General features: G+C 40.2%; 1 protein-coding gene across 4 annotated transcripts in view; it reads left to right on the top strand.

The window, feature by feature from the left end:
- sv2ca (synaptic vesicle glycoprotein 2Ca) overlaps nucleotides 1–23293 on the top strand; it is a 162125-nt gene extending 138832 nt beyond the window's left edge. For 2 of the 4 annotated variants that reach the window (XM_072257160.1, XM_072257162.1), the window contains 6 exons: nucleotides 3079–3167; nucleotides 4237–4401; nucleotides 4827–4960; nucleotides 7057–7260; nucleotides 17556–17715; nucleotides 23110–23293. In XM_072257160.1, the coding sequence (XP_072113261.1) occupies nucleotides 3079–3167; nucleotides 4237–4401; nucleotides 4827–4960; nucleotides 7057–7260; nucleotides 17556–17715; nucleotides 23110–23293 (936 nt within the window). Of the gene's footprint in view, nucleotides 1–3067; nucleotides 3168–4236; nucleotides 4402–4826; nucleotides 4961–7056; nucleotides 7261–17555; nucleotides 17716–23109 lie in introns of all 4 variants that reach the window. The other 2 variants (XM_072257161.1, XM_072257163.1) reach the window with 2 other exon arrangements.
- The last annotated feature ends 204 nt before the right edge of the window (nucleotides 23294–23497 follow it).

Genomic DNA, 23497 nt, shown 5'->3' with positions numbered 1-23497 from the left:
AGGGTTGTGACTAGTGGTGTCTCACAAGGATCGGTTCTGGGACCTCTACTTTTCGTGATTTTTATTAACGACCTGGATGTGGGGGTAGAAGGGTGGGTTGGCAAGTTTGCAGACAACACAAAGGTTGCTGGTGTTGTAGATAGTGTAGAGGATTGTCAAAGATTGCAGAGAGACATTGACAGGATGCAGAAGTGGGCTGAGAAGTGGCAGATGGAGTTCAACCCAGAGAAGTGTGAGGTGGTACACTTTGGAAGGACAAACTCCAAGGCAGAGTACAAAGTAAATGGCAGGATACTTGGTAGTGTGGAGGAGCAGAGGGATCTGGGGGTACATGTCCACAGATCCCTGAAAGTTGCCTCACAGGTAGATAGGATAGTTAAGAAAGTTTATGGGGTGTTAGCTTTCATAAGTCGAGGGATAGAGTTTAAGAGTCGCGAGGTAATGATGCAGCTCTATAAAACTCCGGTTAGGCCACACTTGGAGTACTGTGTCCAGTTCTGGTCGCCTCACTATAGGAAGGATGTGGAAGCATTGGAAAGGATACAGAGGAGATTTACCAGGATGCTGCCTGGTTTAGAGAGTATGGATTATGATCAGAGATCAAGGGAGCTAGGGCTTTACTCTTTGGAGAGAAGGAGGATGAGAGGAGACATGATAGAGGTATACAAGATATTAAGAGGAATAGATAGAGTGGATAGCCAGAGCCTCTTCCCCAAGGTACCACTGCTCAATACAAGAGGACATGACTTTAAGGTTAGGGGTAGGAAGTTCAAGGAGGATATTAGAGGAAGGTTTTTTACTCAGAGAGTGGTTGGTGCGTGGAATGCTCTGCCTGAGTCAGTGGTGGAGGCAGATACTCTAGTGAAATTTAAGAGACTGCTAGACAGGTATATGGAGGAATTTAAGGTGGAGGTTATATGGGAGGCAGTGTTTGAGGATCGGCACAACATTGTGGGCCAAAAGGCCTGTCCTGTGCTGTACTATTCTATGTTCTATGTTCCTTTTTTACCTTTGTGTTTCCTCAGGTCCTAACAATCATGTTGTACAGTACTGTCTAAAAGACTTGGGCGCACACACACACACACACACACACATATATATATATAGAGAGAGAGAGATAGATAGCTAGGGTGCCTAAGACTTTTGCACAGTGCTGTATGTCCTACCTTTATCCGATCTCCCAAAATGTATCACCTTGCACTTACTGAGTTTAAAATACTACACTCAACTTGCCAGTTGATCAAAATTTTTCTGCAACTTTGGGAACCTATCATGAAGGAAGACTATACTTGGAAATTTTACCCCTGTTTCCTGGAAGACATTGAGAGAACTCCCCACAGCTCGCAGATGGGCTTTAGCAGCTATCCAAAACTAAGGGTTCTTGATCACAGCACGTATCTTGGAAGTCCTTTACTGGATTGTGGTAAATAGATTGTTAAAAATGCTGTAGTTAGGTGATATTCTGGTTTTGTGATTAAATGTGTTTAGCATAAAAGTACCGCAACTGATTAATTATGGCTGAATTCAGCACACAAGATCTCTTTGTGACAATTTTTTTATTTTAAATCCTGAAAATTCCAGCCTAATCTTAAAATTACTATGTTGAGAACCCACACTCGCTTGATGTGCTTTAACGGTACAAAAGAGACAGAGGTAGAATTAGACCTCACCACACCATTTATGTCGGCGTGAATCATCCTATCTCATTAATTTTCAGGCTTCATTTATGACTGACTCAGTAGGATGCCAGTGACACATTTAAATTTATATGACATTTTCTACTGCTAACTCCACAAAATGGATTAGAAACAGAAAAACAGGAACAGGAAGAGGCCAATCAGCTCTTTGAGCATCTTTTTCCATTCAGTATGTTTTTATTTATGATTCCCCCATCTTAGTGTTCACTCTCTTCCTTACCCCTGCATCCTTCTATATCTAGAAATTTGTTCAGTATCTTGTCTGCGATAGAGAGTTCCAATGTCTCACTTTCCTGAGGGAGGAAGAAAATCTTATCTTGGCTGTCCTTAGTGTCTTATCCTGTATCCTAACACACTGACTCCTGGCTCCAGACCCCCATCTTCCTCCCTTCATGGGAGAACATTCTCCCTGCATCCAGTCTGTCAAGATCTGTCAGGATTTTGCATGTATCATTGAGAGCTTCTCTTAACTTCTAAACCGTGATGAATATAGGCCGAGTCAACCCAGTCTCTCCTCATCTGGCAATCCTGACACCCAGGAATCAGATAGGTGAAACTTCGCTGCACTTCTTCTATATCAGGTGCTTCAGGGACGTAGACCAAAACCGCCTGCAATACTATAAGATTATAAGACATAGGAGCAGAATTAGGCCATTTGGCCCATCAAGTTTGCCCTACTATTTAATTATTTTCCCCATTCTCCTGCCTTTTCCCAATAACATTTGATACTCTTACTAATCAAGAATCTATCAACTCCCACGTAAAATATACCCAATGACTTAAAGAAACTCCTCCTCATCTCTGTTTTAGAGGGATGCCCTTCTTTTCTGAGACCATGCCCTCTGGTACTAGACTCTCCCACCAAAGGAAACATCTTTTACACGTCCATTCTACCAGGCCATGTATTTGTCTGTAGGCTAAATCTGTCTAAATCATCTTGAAGCCTCTTTGCATTCTGAGAAGGGGGCTCAGAACGATTTGTAGGTTGCTAGGAAAACCTAATTGAAAAGAAGGAATATGGTTCACAGTGAAGACCAGAAATGCTGACTGTATGTTATCATGTTACATTACCCTTCAATATCATTATGTTGAATTTGATTTTGGGTGTCAGTTAGGTAGGAGGCTGATACTGTTATTTGTTCAAATGGGTGATGTGCCCTGGGGGCACAGCAATTTACTTAATTAATGCTAATGAGTCCATCCTCTACTCTTCATCATCCCACTTCAGGTACACTTTGTAGTAACAACTCCCACTTCGTATCTGAGAACAGTGAACTTGCAGCCCTCACTGATGGTTCTTTTAACTCCCAGTATTAGCAGCTGGTGTTATAATTAAATATCTGTGGGGTTTTATGAAGTTGTTTTTTTTTTATTTTCACAGATTTGGTTGACATTTATGAGATGTTTTGACTATCCTGTCAAGCGAAACACCATTCTGCTAGTTGTAGTTTGGACAACCTTGTCATTTGGGTAAGACTTCCTGCAGTCAAAATTCATTAAACATGACCTACCTGTAAAGTAAACTTTCCAAATGTGTTATGCAATTTACTTGCCTCATGAGCAGATGTGTCATGGCCAGAAATGTGCTGACCACATCTATCTGGTGAAACGAGATAGACTGATGTATACAAATGGGAAGGAACAGAATCCTGGCTACCTTAGCCCAACAGAACCTGAATATATGTGTCAGGTTACATTACCAACATAATGTAAGTCCTCAGGGTCAGCTTATGTTTGGTTTGGCTATAATTTGCTTTCATTTGAATTTTATTACTAAATGAATCTCTAGAAATAATCCTGTTGCATTTTTGTAGTCCAATCATTCAGTATTTATAATTAGAGTGTTAATAAAATCCCCACATTATTCAGGAAGTAAAGATGTCACACTAGAGAGAAGAAGCTTTCTGTCCATTCCTATTCTCAATATGTGTGGATTGACATTTGGGATAGTGTATTTGTCCAGTTATTATTGGGCTAATCAGTCAGTATTCCTACTGCTATGTGCTATCTAATGATGCCAATAACAGTATGATAATGATCATACTGGACACATAGAAAGGAGCATCCCAAGTGACATGAAATGCACTGCTGTGCTGAGTCAAAGTTGATATATCTTTATTCCACAGCAATTAGCAACTTTCACCTCGTTAAGCAAAGTGGATGAAAAATTGAAGAGTTGTCTGGGATTGCAGCATACAAGGGGACATATTCTCATCGAAAGCCATTTGCACTTTTCCTTAACATTGATAGAACTGTAGGAAGAACCAGTGCTAGCATATTTTAAGCTGTTATTCCTACCAATGACTCTCAGTAGTCAGTTAATTAATCAATTATGAAACCATCCATTATGTGTATTATCACATCATGCATTCCTTTATTTTCTCTCAAGCATTACTAAACAGATTTAATTGCATAAACAGCAAAGAGTTGGAGTAAATTGCTTCCTGTGCTTCAATTGATGTGAGAACAACATCCTTCTGTTCTTATTGAAGCATTTTCTGGCGACATAAGTCTCTAAGCTCACTCTGTTACTTTTCAGTTACTATGGTCTCTCTGTCTGGTTCCCTGATGTCATCAAACACCTTCAGGCTGATGAGTATGCATCCCGGGTGAAAAGGTTTTATGGAGAAAGAGTTGAAGATTTTGTGTTCAACTTTACACTGGAAAACCAGATCCACACAAATGGAGAGTACATCAGAGACAGGTTAGGAGTGGTTAGGTCATTCATCTCAATGCATGCTAAAGGTAAAACATGTGCTTGGCAAACCATTGAGAATGTCTGCTCTTTGATTCAAAACTTAGTTAACTCACATAAGAGGAGGTGGAGATACGTGGTGATTAGTGCACTTTTGCTAAATGCATGTTTTAAGTGTTTTATTAATTGTAATTTGGAGGTTGCAGCTTCAATAAAGAGGAGGATACAGGGGTTATGGATTTCTGAAGGTAGACAGCTCGAATGACTGTATGATAAAGAGAGACTCAATAAGATGGGCCAGAGTTTATTTTCAGAAGTGTGCTTTAAGCAGAGATGGTCCATGCTTCGTGAACTTGCTCTGCCATTCTGTAAGGTCATGACTACTTTCCTACCTGACCCCACTAGCATGAAAGTTTTAAAATTCTTTTAAATAGGTTCACCATCATGAAGTTTAAAGCAGTAACATTTGAAGATTCCCTCTTTAAGAACTGCTATTTTGAAGACGTGACATCGTTATCGACTTATTTTAAGAACTGCACATTTACAGAAACCCTTTTCTATAATACAGGTAAGTGAGTAAATTATGAATTTGTAGTGGCCAAGGAGACAGATCCTGGTGTGCTGAGGCTGATATTTATTGCACAATAATCATGTCCACTAACACTGATGCTGTCATGGTTGATAACTCATCAACATGTGTAAGATGGGCTTCAGTGATGTTACCATCCTGATGCTTTCGCAACCCATGGGTACTTTGGATGTTGAAAGTGAAGCAAAAATTTTGTTGCTTACAATAATTTTATTAAGTTTTTCGAGAACAAAGAAGATGAAGGGAGAAGCATGGTGAGATACAACGAGGAAAAGAGAGCTAAAGAAAGGAACAGGCAGGGAAAGCAGCAAAATGAGCAAACAAATGTGATCTGGTCTTGTTATATCAGCCCACTGATTCAAAGTTCAAGGTTCAAAGTATACAACTCTGAAATTCTTCTCCGGTTAGCCATGAAACCAAGAGAGAAAAGAAAGGCAGCACAGTCATCGACCCCCCCCCCCAAATCCCCCCTCCCCAAGCAAAAAAATGAACAAAAACGGAACAGGCACATCAACCCCCACATTCCTCCTCCCGCACAAAAAAACTGAATAAAACGGAATGGAATGGAATTCCATTGCAATTCCAACAGATAACAGTTAACCAATTAAATAGCCAGATTCAAACAATGTGACACCCGCCACTGAAACCTAGAAGTTTCCATAAAAATACAGAGGCAGCTGTAACCACTGAAAAATTCATTGAACAATGACAAGTTATATAGGCAATTATGTAAAAGCACGAACAAGCAATGGAATGTTAAACTACCAGAAAAACAACAATTCTGCAGCCCATTCCACCACAGTGTCCAACCCTAACCACAGCATTCCTGAAAGAAAATTGCTCTGTGGAACATTGTTACCTACTTATGTGTCCTGGCCCAGACCCTCAGTTCCAAGGCTGACATGACGGTTGTGGATGCCTTTTAGCCTCTACTCAGCCAATTTAAAGCCACCAAGGCAACACTGCTTCTCAGAAACTCCAGTCCATTTTCCCATTTATTAGTGGCAGGCAAAGGGTTTACACCTAATAAGGTGGTCTGAGAAGTTACAAAGGTGACACCATGCCCTTGCACCGGGATAAGCAGCAAGTAATAGGGTAAATACAGGCAGGCTTTTTCCACTGAGATTGGGTGGGACGACAGCCAGAGGTCATGGGGTAAGGGCAAAACCCGAAAAGTTTAAGGGGAACATGAGGGGAAACTTCTTCACTCAGAGGGTTATGAGGGTATGGAATGAGCTGCCAGCACAGGTGGTGTATGCGAGCTCAATTTCAATGCTTAGGGAAGGTTGGCTAGGGACATGAATGGCAGGGGTATGGAGGGGTGCGGTGCCAGTGCAGGTCGATGGGAGTATGCAGCTTAATTGGTTTTGGCATGGACTAGATGGGCCAAAGAGCCTGCTTCTGTGCTGTATGACTCAAATGGATGGAACTTCTGAAGTGTTTCAGAACAGTCACATTTCACTTCCAGTTAAGAGTTTGAATACAATTAGACCTGATTTCAACATCACAAATATATTGGTAGCTTCAGCCATGCCCAAATGTGAAATTGTCAGTATGTTATACTTATTCTGAAGGCATGGAAATAGAGTCGTTTTGTGTGTTGATATGAGATGAAGTGAGGATTCCGACATCCAAATTTAAAATGTATCCTTTGATACAAAGATAGTGAGGATATTACACTGTGTGCTATTTTAACAAAGACAAAACCACTTTAACATTCATCTTCTTTAAAGGAGTTCTGTATGCTTGGATGCTTTACAGTTATTTCACACCACACCTCTGCTATAGAGGAATATAAAACACTGCTGTTCACTTCAATAAACAGCCTTTTGAAACATAAACCTGAACGTCGTCTGCGGAGTTTGAGAGGAAATATTTTCATAATTAACTGCATAGCTTTCCAGCCTTCCTTTCTGTGCTTATACTCTTTGATTTTTCTTGGCAGCAGTTTAAACAGATAATGATAATGAGGAGTAATAAGGTGGAAATACCAAGCATTGAGTTACTTAATTAATAATTTCATCTTTGAAACAATGCCAACCATAAATGTATATGCATTTCTTGATTTTCTTCAGATCTTGAAGAGTCTAAGTTCATTGACTGTCAGTTTATCAATACCACGTTTCTACACAACAAGAAAGGCTGTCAGATTAACTTTGATGAAGACTACAGTGCCTACTGGATTTACTTTGTCAACTTCCTAGGAACACTAGCAGTGTTGCCGGGCAACATTGTATCTGCATTGCTCATGGATAGGATTGGACGCTTGACAATGTTAGGTAAAATTTCTCCTTGATTTTTTTTCAAGCACTTTACAGATTAAAACCTTCTTGGTAGTGACCATTTGGTGATATCACATTCCACCTCACTTAATGTAGTATAAAGAACAGAATTGATTCTGGTCTGATGCTAAGCATCTTGTTAAAATTCTTCTGCTTGATATTTGGAAAGAGACTGCTGTTCTTAATTTGCCCAAGGAACAAATTAAACAGGAAGGCAGCAGGTTTGATTTCTAATAAGTTCTGAATTAGCCAAGTTAACTCAGGGCAGTAGTTAAACCATTAATAATGAAACTTCTAGTTCCAAAAGTGAAAGAACAAAATAGGTGAAGATTCTAATTCGTGTCTCTGACCTTGAGATACATGTTTTGTACAGCATTAAGCATTCCAGTGGAATATGGTTGATTAGTCAGAGAGAACATTGTTAAAGTTCTACTTTGCTATATTTTGCCTATTTCGTGGGTTTTCTTGGTTCTGGTGTGTAAAACACTTGAGATTTCAAATGAATTAGTCTGGGAGTATCATCAAATTATTAGTCTGGGGGCAGAGACACAGCATTGATTTTCATAGGACACAGTTTTCCTTATATTACTAGGGAGTCTGTGCTTTGGGAGTTGTTCAGAGGGCACAAGTAAGCTGAGACTGCAATTTTATCAGCTACTTCTTGACCTGTGCTGATGATTTATTTGCAAAGTGGAAGCCGACCAGAAAGTGTTGGGAGGTTGCAGGGCAGTGGACTCAGAGAGATGGTATGTCAGCTCAGCATACACATTTCTTGTCCAAAGTGAATGATCAGAAATTCAAAATATACTCTTGTGTTATTTATCAATGTACTTTTCACAATTCGTTCATTTGAATTGGTTTTTTTTGCATATTATATTCACTGTCAATGAATTTACAATACTCCCTCAAAATTTGGCATCTTGTATAATTAGAATCCGGTATGTTACCAATTTGCTTAACTTGCACTAGGAACGGTGTCATCATCCCATAACCCAACAGCATTCTTCTGAGAACTGCAGGATATCTGAAAAAGACAGCAGGTTTTTAAGTGCTTTGCCACTAGATGGAAGTACGGCGCAAATTATGAATTCACCAATCTTTTGATGAATACAACATGAAGCATGATGAGAAAAGTTGGCTCTGAATTAATCAGCTAATTAAATTATTTTTATTTTCAGAAAGAAACTTAAGAATGTTCCTTGCGTGGAAAAAACTATGGAGTTAAAGTTGGACAGTAGTCATTGACTTTTGTAATGTGTCTAACGATAGTGTACTCTGGGTCTTATGTCTGATTCATATTAATGTTTTATAAACAGCTAATTCATTAACACTCTATTACCACTTTCTATCAGAAATAATCTCATGTCCTAGTTACCAGTTTTCAGAAAAAATAACATGCTTCTATGTTATCATGCTTTTCACCTGTCAGCATTCTTTCCATCCATCCCGGTTATGGACAATTGGTATCCTGCTCAGAGACAGGTAGATTCAGTAATCTGGCAACTATCAGAACGTCTCATTATGTTGTAGTAGATGGAATTACTGAGCATACTGATACATGATGAGCAATGAAAAGATCAACATTAAATTGCTGAGGATACATAGATTTTTAGGTTGGTTAACACTACATAATATAAACACAAATGTAGACTTAGTAAGCATTCTTAATAATTTCCATCTTTTCCACGTAACATAAAATCAGTTATGTTAAACAACCTGTTCATTGGATGTCACAGTATTGATTCCTGTGATGGAGCAAAGCCAGTAATACGATTTGAAATTAACGCAGATGGATGGGAGATTGCCACAATTCATTTACTATTGGTACTTTATCTCTGTTTGGGGTAATAGGGACGGGGTAAACCATTCAGCCCTGGAATCTCTTTCACCATTCACTTGGATCATAGTATTCACACGGAGCTCTTTGTATTCTCTTTTACACTGTGTGACAGAGAAACAATATTTAATTAAACTTAATTCTTGTAAAGGCTATCAAGATGAATGTGACTGCACTGTAGTCAGAACCAACTCTTTTCTAGCTGTGCCCATCTCAGGGCCCACAATTATAGCTTCATTAATGTCTATAGTTGTGTAAATATTTCATTGCTTCAGCATACGTCATGCATCTTTCTGCTTTTTCTCTGTCCTTGCAACTTGAAATAACTCTCTACCAACTATCTTATGTCTGCAAGTGAAACAAACTTTATCTTCTTATTTTTCAACAGACAAATTCATTGGGTGGGAAACTTCTATAAATCAGTGTTATCTTTGGGTATCAACCGAACAGTTATTCTGCTGGCATGATATATCTGGGACCAAAAGCAGGGAAGGTCACCTCTAGACATTTTCTCTCAGACAGTAGAAGCTGCTGCTCTGGTCTCATCGGCACTTTTCTCCCAGAGGCTGGGATAGTAATACGAATGAAAACCCATGTCCTGCCTTGACTACCATCCCTTGACCCCCCACCACACATCCTCCTAATTTCATGAGCAGCAGGCAGGGAGGAGGCTGTCAGCTGCATCATTTGGATTTTCATGCTGCTGAAGACTTACACAATGTGCCCATTTTTGAGTTGAGGAATTGAAATCATGCCAGCTGCCAGCACTTACACGAAACACAGAAGAGTACAACACCCAACAGGCCATCATGATGCTAATTTATACTATATGTCCTCTTGCTGTATAGCATCCATATCCCTCCATTTCCTTTCTTTTTTTCAAATCTTTCTATTGTATATATATAGGAAAAATAACATGAGTACATCGAAGTAACAACACTTACAATGCCTCAAAAAAAACCATCATCTTAAAGATTGAAAACAAAATTTTGTGATAACAAAAAAAACCTACTAAGCAGGAAAGTGAGAAAAAAAAAAGAACCCATTAGGTGTACAACCCCGGAGCCATGCGTCATACAAAAAGCTTCTAAAAATAAACATCAAACCGCCAGCAAGAAAAGAAAATATACTAAAAGAATTTACAATTAGATCGTGGAAAAATTATATCAATTAACTCGAATGATAATAACGAGCAAATGAGCCCCATCTTTTCTCAAAATCAAATAAAGGTTCAAAGGTTCGACTTCTAATTTTCTCCAAACTAAGACATAGCATCATTTGAGAGAACAAGTGTGACAAAGTGGGAGCTGATGTATCCTTCCACTTCAACAAAATGGCCCTCCTAGCTATCAATGTAACAAATGCAATAACATGTTGGTCAGACACAGAAATACCATGAATATTTTGAGGAACTATTCCAAAAAGCGCAGTTAATTTATTAGGTTGTAAATTAGTTTTAAGTGCTTTAGAAATTGTTGAGAAAACCGACTTCCAGAACTGTTCCAATATAGAACAAGACCAAAACATATGTGTCAGTGTAGCTATCTCAGTTTTACATCTATCACAATGACTATCAACATTAGGAGAGATTTTAGAAAGTCTCTCCTTTGTCAAATGATAACGATGTACAATTTTAAATTGAATCAATGAATGGCTAGCACAATTTGAAGAAGAGTTACCCACATTATCCGCATCCGATCCTCCGTCATAGAAGTCAAATTAAGTTCCTTTTCCCAGTCCTGTTTAATCTTAGGCAAAGGACGCTTATCCTATTGTAATAATACTTATTTCCTTCATACTTATGTGTCTAAAAGCCTCTCTAACACCACCAAACTGCCTGCTTCCATTCCTATCCCTACTGACCTAAAGTAGCATTGTATGTGATGTCAGCCTCTCTCCCTCAATGAGATTTACTGGATTTCGGAGGAAGTAGAGAACCTGCCATTCATAGGAAAGCAATGAACATTTTGCTGCAGTTTTCAACTTATTACATGTGTGAGCAAGCTTTTTCCTGTTTACCAAGCGTCAGAAGCAAGGATAGAAATTGTCTCATTTCAATTGAAGGTGAATTCATGTGTGCTTATCCTGAGTTTGACACACAATTGAGTATTTGTGCAGCAAAAAACAAGCACAGATTTCACATGCTAGGTCTATATTTGAGCCTGATCATGTCACTTCATAAGAAAATGTTTTTTCAAAGTCTTGTATAAGGTTGTGTCTTGGGCTATATTTTTATCCATATTGCTTTGCCTTATGGTTTTTATTAACTTTACCATTCAACATTGTCAATATATTTTCATGTTGTAAATAGCATTATTTAAAATCAATTTACAGCCTTTATTTAAATTAAATCTACTGAGCCTACCTGTAGAAAAGTTAAATCCCATTTTGGCTTAAGCCAGTTATTTAACAGAAATTTATTATGTTTTCCTTATTAGTTCTTAAAATTTATGAAAGGGAAGAGATTACTTTCAAGAAAGATAAGCTAAGCTTAACTACTTGTTTCGTTTCCTAGAAAATTTGGCTAAAAATTCATTCTCTACTTAAAGGAGGATTAACAATTATTTTTGGATCATTATATCTACAATCTACTGATATACTACGCTATAATAATATTAACACAGGGTTCCCTGACACCTGAAAATTATTTCAAGGGTTCTTCCAGGGCAAAAAGGTTGAGAAAAGTTGCTCTAGGGAGAACAAGACAAATTCGTCCAACCTTTCCTTATAGCTCATACCCTCTAAACCAGACAGCATCCTAGTAAAGCTCTTCTGCACCCTTTCCACAGTTTCCACATCTTTTCTACAACTGAGTGACCAGAACTCAAAAGCAGAATCAGGTTTAATATCACCGGCATGTATCGTGAAAGTTATTAGTTTTGTGGCAGCAGTGCATAGCAATACATAACACCAGAGAAAAAAAACTGTGAATTTCAGTATGAATATATATACATATATTAAATACTTAAATTAAATATGTAGTGCAAAAAAATAGAAATAAAAAAGTAGTAAAGCAGTGTTCATGGTTTCAGTGTCCATTCAGAAATCTGATGGCAGAGGGGAAAAAGGCTGTTCCTGAATCATTGAGTGTGTGTCTTCATGCTTCTGTACCTCCGTCCTGATGGTTGCAATGAGAACAGGGCATTTTCTGGATGATGGGGGTTCTTTATGACGGACGCCGCCTTTTCAGGCACCGCTCCTTGAAAATGTCCTGCATGCTATGGAGGCTAGTGGCCATGATGGAGCTGACTAACTTTGTAACTCTCCACAGCTTATTTCAATCCTGTACAGTAGGCCACAACCTCTCCCACACATACCAGACGGTGATGCAGCAAGTATTGCATGCTTACAGAGTACTGCTCCAAGTGTGGTCTGACTTCCTGACTCTTAAACTTTACTCTCCAATCAATGAAGGCAAGCATTACATACGTACACCTCCTTTATCACCTGATCCACTTGAATACCCACTTTCAGTAAAATATGGATGTGGACCCTCAGATCCCACTGTACCTCAATGCTAAGGGGGATGCCATTAACTGTATACTTTCTCTTGTCATTTGACATCCTCAATTCTCCCCAGCATCAAGGACATCTTCAAAAAGGCAGGGATCCAAGAAAGTGGCACCTATCCTTAAAGATGCTCACTGTCCAGGACATGCCCTCTTCTCATTACCACCATCAGAGAGGAGGTACAGGAGCCTTAGGACACACCCTCAATCTTTTAGGAACAGCATCTTCCTCTCCACTTTCAGATTTCTGAATGGTCCATGAGCTATGAACGCTATCTCACTATTTTGCCCTCTTTTTGCACTATTTATTTATTTCTACATTTCATATTGTAACTTACAGTAATTTATTATGCATTGCACTCCACTGCTGCTGCAGATCAACATTTATCAGTGATTCTGATTCTACGGTGCACACCTCACACAGGTGTGGGTTAACCTCCATTTGACACTACCCCACCCATATCTGTAACTGATCGGTATCATTCTGTATTCTCCGCTAAGCAGAATTTACACTATCCACAACTCCAGCAGTCCTGGCACCATCTGAAAACTTATTCATTTGCTGATCTTTATTTTCATCCGACTAATTGACATACATCATAAACAAGGTCTCAGCACTGATCCTTGTGGAATACCACTGGTCACAAACCTTAAGCCATAATAACAGCATTCCACACCTACTGTTTGTCTTCAATTGATAAACCATTTCCAAATCTAAACCTGTAGTTCACCCTGGATCCCATACATCTCTATCTTCTGAATCAACCCACCATGATGAGCCTTATCACATGCCTTAGTAAGGTCCATGTAGATTACATCCACTGCCTTATCTTCATCAAGTTCCTCAAAAAGCTCAATCGATTTTGTAAAGCATGACCTGCCCCACACAAAACTATGCTGACTTACTAAGGGAATTACAGAGGCACGAAAGAGGAGCTTGCCCAGGTGGATTGGAGGAGGATACTGGCAGGGATGAGCGCAGAGCCGAGATGGCAGAAGTTTCTGGGAATAGTTCACAAGGCGCAGGATAGATATGTCCCACAGAAGGAGTTGTTCTCAAATGGCAAGAGTAGGCAACCATGGCTGACAAGGAAAGTTAAGGACTGCATAAAAGTCAAGAAAGTTCATATAAGGAAGCAAAAGTGAGTGGGAAGTTGGATCATTGGGAAACTTTTAAAATCCAACAAAAGGCATGAGGGCAAAATAGCCAATATAAAGCAGGACACTAAAAGTTTTTCAGTAATATAAAGAGTAAAAGGGAAGTGAGTTAATATTGGACAACTGGAAAATTGATGCTGGTGGGACAAAAATGGCAGATAAACTGAATGAGTACTTTGCATCAATCTTCACTGTGGAAGAGACTAGCTGTATGCCAGAGGTCCATGAGTGTCAGGGAGCTGGAGTGAGTGCATTTGCCATTACAAAGGAAAAAGTGCTAGGCAAACTAAAAGGTCTTAAGGTGGATAAGTCACGTGGACCAGATGGACTACATCCTAGTATCCCGAGAGAGGTTGTTGGAGAGATAGCAGGTGCATTGGTCTTGATCTTTCAAGAATCATTTGATTCTGACATGGTCCCGGAGGACTAGAAGATTGCATATGTCACTCCACTCTTTAAGAAGGGAGGAAGGCAAAAGAAAGGAAATTATGGGCCAGTTAGCATAACCTCATCTCAGTGGTTGGGAAAGTGTTGGAGTCAATTAGTAAGGATGAGGTTTTGGGATACTTGGATACTAATGATTAAAAAAGTCAAAGTCAGCATGGTTTTATCAAAGGAAATTTTGCCTGACAAATCTGTTAGACTACTCTGAGGAAGTAACAAGCAGGGTGGACAAAGGAGAGGCAGTGGATGTCATTTACTTGGATTCCAGAAGGCATTTGATAAGGTGCCACACATGAGGCTGCTTAACAAAATAAAATCCTATGGCATTACAGAAAAGATACTGGCTTGGTTAGAGGAATGGCTGACAGGCAGGAGGCAGCAAGTGAGAATAAAGGGGGCCTTTTCTGGTTGACTGCCAGCGACGAGTGGTGCTCCTCAGGGGTCAGTATTGGGACTGCTACTTTTCACATTGTTTGTCAGTAATTTGGATAATAGAATATATGGCTTTGTGATAAATTTGCCAATGCTGCAAAGATAGGTGGTGGGGTAGGTAGTGGTGAGGAAGCATTACAATTGCCGCATTTTGATAAAAGGAACAATAGTGCTGACTTTATCTAAATGGGGAGAAGGTTCAAACACCAGAGGTGCAGAGGGACTTGGGAGTCCTTGTGCATGACATGCAGAAGGTTAATTTACAGGTTGAGTCCATGGTAAAGAAGACAAATGCAATGTTGGCATTTATTTCAAGGGGAATAGAATATAAAAGCAAGGAGAAAATGCTGAGGCTTTAAAAGACACTAGTCAGGCCACACTTAGACTATTTTCAACAGTATTGGGCCCCATATCTCAGAAAGGATGTGTTGTCATTAGAGAGAGTCCAGAGGAGGTCCACGAGGATAATTCCAGGAATGAAGGGGTTAACAAATGAGGAGCATTTGGCAGCTTTGGGCCTGTACTCACTGGAATTTAGAAGAATGCAGGGGGATCTCATTGAAACCTACTGAATGTAAAAAAAAGACTAGATAGGGTCAATGTGAAGAGGATGTTTCCTATGGTTGCAGTATCCAGAACTCAAGGGCTCAGCCTCAAAACTGAGGGGTGTCCTTTTAGAACAGAGGCAAGGAGGATTTTTTTTAGCCAGAGAGTAGTGAATTTGTGGAATGCTCTGGCCACAAAGCGAGGTGGGGGCCAAGTGCGTGGGTATATTTAAGGCAGAAATTGATAATTTCCTGATCGGTCAAGGCATCAAAGGATATGACGAGAAGGCAGGTGTATGGTGTTGAGTGGGATCTGGAATCAACCATGATAGAATGGCAGAGCAGACGCAGTGGGCTGAATGGCCTAATTCTGCTCCTATGTGTTATGGTCTTATGGACTTTCCCTAAACAGGCCTATGTGCATAAATCTTATCCCTCAGTATCCTCTTCAGTAGCTTCCCTACCATTGACGTCAGGCTTTCTGGTCTATAATTACATAGATTATCCTTGTATCCCTTCTTGAACAAAGGCATAAGGTTTGCTACTCTCTAGTCCTCTGGGACCCAGCCTTTTGTTAGTGAAGATACAAAGATCTTTGTGAAAGCCCCAACAATATCCTCACTTGCTTTGCTCATTATTCCTGCATATATTCCATCAGACCCCGGGGACTTAACCACCTTTATACTTTTCACTTATTGGGCTCTATATGTTCAGCAAAGATCAATGTGCCTCTTTGGAAAGCCAACAATAAGGGCCTTGTAGATCTCTAGTCGAAGTGCCGGGGTGGATGGTAAGGGCTGGATGAGGTAGTAGGAATATCAAAATGGGACACCTCAAGCTGCTCATGCAGACTCTCAGATACCTGTAGCAGAAACATTGCGAATAGTGCACTATTGCTTATCAGCAAAGAGTAAATTTAGAGATCACAAGTGCGGGAGAATGACGTGATGTAAAATAATGTGGATATTATGCTCATTTTAGGCTGTGTTTCATTAAAGTAACATCTCATTAGCTTGCAGTATGAAATAAGTACTTTTTTCTCACCTGTTCTCAACTATTGGCAGCAAATTCATATCTATTATAAGAAAATTATTCATCCATATCTCTCACCAGAGATGGTCACAAATTGCATCTTAACACTGCAATGCAGTCCCACAGGAACACTGTACTGCCGACGGTGTTGACTTTCAGATTGGAACCTGTTTATCCTACCTAGTGCAGGGGTCCCCAACCTTTTTTGCACCGCGGACTGGTTTAATATTGACAATATTCTTGCGGACCGGCCGAACGGTGGGGGGTGGGGGGGTGGGGGCGTGGTGGTGGTGTTCAAGTAGGGTTAAACTCACCTCAACATGTTTTTTACAGTTAGGGTTGCCAAATTTCTCACTCCCAAATAAGGGACAAAAGTAACAGTCAAATCCCGGGACACTTGCGTTTACCCCAGGAAAGACCACCATGACCATGAAGCCTTGTGCGGGCACCTGTGTGCGCATGCGCGTACATGCCGATTTTTGTCCCCCCACAAATCGGTTTTGGCTTAATCTTCCCGACTACACTGTACATATATGATTTCTACTTTATATAGGCTGTGTTTTTATCATATCATTCCTGCTTTTACTATATGTTAGTGTTAATTATTTTCGGTTTTATGTGTTATTTGGTATGATCTGTTAAGTTATTTTTCAGGTCTGGGAACACTCAAAAATTTTTCCCATATAAATTAATGGTAATTGCTTCTTCGCTTCATGCCATTTCGGCACGAAAGGTTTCATAGGAACGCTTTACCTTAGTGGGGGAAATATGGGACAAGGGCGGTCCTGTATGGGACAAACCAATTTAGCCCAATATACGGGATATCCCGGCTATTACGGGACAGTTGGCAACCCCATGTTCAAGTTCAACAGTGTGTGACAGGGAATGAGAAAAGGTGCAGCTGACTCATATCGTTTCCTCACGGCCCGGTAGCACATGCTTTGCGGCCCGGTGGTTGAGGACCACTGACCTACTGAATGGATACGGTTTTGAAAAAGAGTGAAGAAGTTACTTCCAGTGTTCTGGCCAGCATTAATCTTTCATGCATCATTATAATTTGGGGGACATAATCTGTTTGTTAATTGGGTTCCATGTTTCCTACATAAATACAGTGACTATGAGTGCTTCATTGGCTATAATACATTTTAGGACCATTGACGTCTTGAAAGGTGTAGCATAGATGGTATTTTACTTTTTCACGTTTAGGCAGGATTGTGAATTATCATTGTTCCCATTAAAATTATTTCCAGCCTTGCAAGTTACTCTGTTTTATGTTGATTTATATATTTCTGCATTTTCTGTCATTGATCCTTACTACCTCATCAACCTCTGCAGGTGGTTCGATGGTCCTGTCTGGGATCAGCTGCTTTTTCCTGTGGTTTGGGACCAGTGAGGCCATGATGATAGGAATGCTGTGCCTGTACAATGGACTGACCATTTCAGCATGGAACTCTCTCGATGTGATCACTGTAGAACTTCTGCCAACTGACAGGAGGTGGGCTTACAACCTATTTTGTTTTTGCAAACACGTCATTCCCTGAGATTCAGCACCTTTCAAAATAGGATGTGGGTTAGTGAATCATGGGCCTTGGCATTTAGGTGACCTGAACCTGCTGAAAAGCAGCTGGACTTTGTGGAAATAACACCATCTGAAGCTTTTGATCATTTTGTCCCATGAACAGCACCATTGTGATTGTTAATCTGATTTTACCATTATGCCTTATCATTATACTTCTGTGCGAAAATGCTGTTAAAATAATAGCCACTCCCCATAATGGAATTAATATCAGTTCACCAAAATCACATTCACAATGTAAAGCTCATTCAGGGTACAAGATTTAATTTAATTACATTGCTGTTTCAAGCGTCTTTTTGCATAAATGCGGCTTTGTTTTCATATCTAACATCCATATCACCGAGGAGAAAAGATCTGCATAAAAGCCCTTTGCTTCTGGTGCATTCAAAGGTTGTGTCCCATATATTCCACCAATTGCTGAACTTGTTACCAATTCAGAAGGCTGGGATTTTAAGTCCTACAGCAGCAATTTTGTGTGCAAAATGCTGGCTGTCACTCCAGTACAGAACAGAGGGTTGTAGGAGCTGTCTTTGAATGAGAAGTACACTAAGAACTCCTTCCACACTCGTGCGAATGTTAAAGCTCTCTTACTGCTGTTTTAAACAGTAAGGGAGTTACTGAACTCCCACTACTTATGTATTCTTTATTTTATTTATTGAGATAAGGTGCAGAGTAGGCCCTTCTGACCCTTCAAGCTGCACCATCAATACCTGATTTAACTCTAGCCTAATTTCGGGACAATTTACAATGACCAAGTAACCTACCAACTGGTAGGTCTTTGGACTGTGGGCGGAAACCTGAGCACCCGGAGGAAATCCACATTGTCACAGGGAAAACGTGCACACTCTTTACAAACAGCGGTAGGAATTGAACTCGGGTCATCGGGTACTGAAAAGCTATCAGGCCACCTGCTCGTTATCACATTGATGTATATGGAATCTCACTCTGAAAACCAGCTGTAAATTTTTCCACAAGCTGCTTCTGATTAATCTATAATATGCTGTGTCTGAAACTGTGATGGAAGCAAATTCTGTGGCAGTTCTTAAATGGATGAATCTCTCAAAGAGATAGCTTCAGTGGACAGATGCAATCAATTCTGTCACTCTAAATTTTGATGAAAGTGGAATGGGAATGTTTTTCACCCATTAATCTCACCCAATGGCATTTTAGAGTGGACTAGAAGGGGAGGTACAATCTGTAAATGCATAACTACTTTGGGTGCATCTGCTTCTATTTTAATCCCGCTGGCTTTTAATCTGTTCATATAATCTGCACCAAAGTGATCAACCAATACTTATACAACTTCAAGTGAGGCTCCTCTCATGATATTTTGTCAGCCAATTAAACTTAATTACCGAGTGGTTGTCCCACAGCTGGAGAATACCTTCCAGTGAAAAGCAGTGGTGCTGGTTCCAACACGATATTTGAAGAAGATGGAATCCTTTGTTCCCAAACACAAAGCTTCTGCCAGTTTGGAGTCATTGTAGTGGTTGGGAAGCTGGTGTCACTGGATGTCAGTAGAAGATCTGACACTGTGCTGAGGATGTTGTAGAGGGGCAGCATGTGGATGAAAAATAGGAAGAGAATGAGGATGAATCATTGGGCAGCTCCAAAGAGATAGGGTGGAAGAGAAACCATTGCTGCTGCCTTACTGACTACAAATGGACGGCTATGAACTGAAGAGTTTTCAATGAGCTGAATGTGTAAAGTTCTTTTAGGAGCTTAATGTAGTCAACTGTAGCAAAACTGCTGGCAAGTTGAGAAGGATAAAAAAGGAAGGATCACCTTCGTTAAAACCACAGAACAATTTTGATCAAAACTGTTTAGGTGTTGTTGGAGGAGAGGGAATCCTGAATGAAGGGGCTTAGACAAGGGTACCTGGTAGGATGGACATGAATTCGCTGCAGATTCAGGGAGTTTGAATAAAACTTTGGAATGAAAATTTGGAAATTCAAAGGGCAATCGTTATCTTTTTATTGAGCTGATGGAGTCTGGTTTAAAAGGGAGGAAAATATGGCTGATTAGAAAGTACAGTTACCAATGCCATAAGACGTGGAGGCCTGAGAAAGTAATTGGGCATTCATGAGTAAAATGGAAATATGATTGATGGAGCTGGGCCAAGGGTTCATGGACCAGAATGCCTGAGGGAGAATAAGGGAGAGAGCAGATGAAGATTTAGGGTGGGGCTAGAAGAACCGTAGGAATCATTCCTGCTCTGTTAGGGGGAGGGGACTAAGCAGGCTTGGCAGCTGATCAGATGCTCTTCGTGACAAGGTGGTTCTTGATTTGCTCCACCTTTGTTGAATTTGACAAGGTGACAGTAGGTTTAAGCAGATTTTGTCATGGTGTAAAGAAGCTAGGTGTTAGCTACACAATCCAAAATAATCCTGGCCTAGTGACCAGATTTAGCAAACACAAAGAGGACCTGTTGCTGGTCAGGCCAGATCCGGCAGTGGATGGATAAGACAGTCGTCTCCCACATTGGTTCGAGTTCACAGCCTTCAGTTTGATAAAGAGGTGCTGGGGTTTGTAGCCTGTGAGTAGGCAGACTGAGAGGAAGAGCAAGGTAGCATATACCCAAATATGGCATCATAGAGCCCTGGTCCTTGATCAAAGTCAGCTCCGAAGAACTGAAGTGTAAAATATTGATTGAAGAAAGAAAACATCATGTTTGTGCCCTGGGAATCTGGAATGAATGCCTGCCTCAGCAAGAACTCCTTAACTAACTTTGTTGCAGTTGGCCGAGTCTTGTATTCAATGAAGCAGCACAGAGGGCCCCATCACTTGTGCAGCTTTGGTTAAAAACCACATCACTACAAGTCAAGTCTACAGAAAATTGTAGACATAGCCCAGTCCATCACAGGCAAAGCCCCCTCCCCATAGAGTGCAGCCACAAGTAAACAACATCCATCATCAAGGACACCCTCCATCCAGGCCGTGCTCTCTTCTCGTTATCACCATTGGGCAGGAGGTACAGAAGCCTTAGGTCCCATGCCTCCAGCTTCAGTCATTATCCTACAACCATCAGGCTCCTGAACCTTAGTGGATAACTTCACTCACCACAACCTGAACTGATTCACTTCTGAGGACTCTACAATTCATGTTCTTGGCATTATTATTTTTATTTGCACTATTTGTCTTCTTTTGCACATTGGTTATTTGTCAGACTTCGTTTACGTGCAGTTTTTCATAAATTCTATTGTATTTCTTTAGTTTCCAGTAAATGCCTGGAAGAAAATGAAACTCTAGGTAGCACATGGTGACATCACATGCTTTGATGATAAATTTACTTTGACTTTAATTGATATCAAGTTGGAAACACTCTAGTGATTAGAATCTTACCTCATACTAAGTGTGGTCCTGCCCCATCAGTTTTACACCAGAGCTAAATCCACTAAGTACGAAAAAGAAATCCAATAGTCACATAACAGGAAGGTTCTGTGGTTGCACCTGATTATGCAACATTCCAGCTGTAGGTGACTGCTCTTACCTGCATGCTGATTCTCATAAGATGAGAGAGTACTCATGAAAGGGAGACACCCAACTGTAACTGGCCTCCAGCCTCATCCGTTCCAAATCCCTGATGTTCCTCCAACTGCCTGACCCAGGCTTCCCCTTTCATCTGTGAGAGAACTCATACATTTCCTGGAAATCTCACCTTTGTGCCCTCGTGTCTTTCATTGTGAGTCAGCTTTCCCTGGGAAGACACGGGAATTTGTCATCACTCTTGCAAAGGATTGTGCAGATGTGTCATATGGCATGCCAGTTCTCAGCATGCTGGGAAGATGGTAATGTGTAAGGTGGTGACCTCAACATTCAAGATTCAAGATTGTTCAGTGGCATCTCCAGTACACAGATGTAAAGTAGATCAAAATAATTGTTACTCCAGATCCAATGCTGCACAAAAAAAAACACAATAAGATAAAGAACACAATAATGAAAAATAATAACTATGCATGTAAATACATAAGATAGCCTGTACTTTGATATGTGTACATAAAGTGACGCCTGGAACTATAGTGTTTGTACATAAGGTGACTCTGAGAGGAAACGATAATGTAGTGATGGTGGAGGGTGTAGAGGGGTGGGTTAGTGAGTGGAGGTGTTGATTAGTCTTACTACTTGTGGAAAGTAATTGTTTTTGGATCTGGTGGTACTGGCGTGGATGCTATGTAGCCTTCTCCTGTATGGGAGTAGGACAAACACGAAACCAGTTGCCAGGGTTTTCTCATTGTTACCAACAAGAAGCTAAATGTCATTTGCCTCTTGTGAGGCAAGATTGATGAAGAGTATGCTACCCGGTTAGTTAGAAGAGAAACCTTTGGAGTTTCAGGGGGAAGTACTTATGCTGTCCATTGAGTAAGGTTGTGTGCAAAGTGGCAGGAAATAGACGGACCAGATATCACCACGAGTAAAAGTGATTGTTAGACATGAGTCCCATTTTGCTGTCGAAGTGAAGTATTAAATTACTCATATTGAATTGCATTACTACCTACATAGTGGCAGTTGCACACTGTTTCTCAAATTCAGCTCCATTTATCTCACGGTGATTAGTACATTGCTTAATGCAGACAAAGAATCCTTCCCTGCTATATCCAGATCCTCTTGTGCTTCATAAAAGCATTCACTGCTGTACTGCAGAGGTCTTTCAAGAAAAGTGTCACAGAAAATAACATGGAAAATTATTAGACTTATTAAAGATTTAAATTACTTTAAGAGGATTGAGCTACTTTAAGTCAAGTGTTTCCAAATTTTTTTTTATGCCACGGACTCCTTCCATCTGTGGATGCCAGTTTGGGAACCTTTGCTTTCCATAGACCCAACCAACATTCCCACCGTTAACCAGCATGCAATTGTACTTGAATTTTAAGTGAAGCTTAGCCATCAAAATGATCCAGGTTTTTTGCTTTTGGTGTCAGGCAAGTGGCCAGTCACACTGTCCACTAACTCCTTAGAATGCACCAGACCATAAAATTTAAAAAAAAATGTTAATTGCCTACACCAGACTGGAACAGTTGGTCTACGCGGTCTGCTTCCGTGCCACGTAATATGTAAACAACTAATAACAAGATGGAGAACTCACGTGTTGTCTGAATAGGGGCAGCCAAAGTCTCATCATTTGATCAACAGTCATCTTTATGGAGACTAAATTAATTATGGTCTTTTAACTTTAACCTTTCCTTTAAATAAAAATGTAACTTTGAGTGACCCAGAATAACTTCTATATATGTACTTACAGTAAATTAATTTCTGCTTCAGCTCTTGTGAATATATTTAATTGAAAATAATACTCTTTTTATTTCTTTTAAACAGAGCCACAGGATTTGGATTCTTGAATGCCCTCTGCAAAGCCGCAACTGTACTTGGAAATTTAATTTTTGGTTCCTTGGTCGGTATAACCAAATCAATCCCGATTCTGTTGGCATCCACTGTGCTAGTCTGTGGAGGCCTCGTGGGGCTCTGGCTCCCTGACACAAGGAACCAGGTGCTCATGTGATTAGGTAAAGCCATCCACTGGATTTTGTTTGGTGCCCAATGGCAGTGGTCAAGTGAAATGTTTGGATAACAAGATCTGTTGATTAGACAAACAACCTGTTACACACCAGTACTTCCTCTTTGCTTTCCCATGACATTCCATCCTATTCATATTTTGCTTTCTAGGCTAAACTAATTTCTACTTAACGTTACATGTTAAATAAGG

The sequence above is a fragment of the Mobula birostris genome, chromosome 5, assembly GCF_030028105.1.
Source record: "Mobula birostris isolate sMobBir1 chromosome 5, sMobBir1.hap1, whole genome shotgun sequence".
NCBI lineage: Eukaryota > Metazoa > Chordata > Chondrichthyes > Myliobatiformes > Myliobatidae > Mobula > Mobula birostris.
This window is presented reverse-complemented; position numbering and strand designations above follow the sequence as displayed.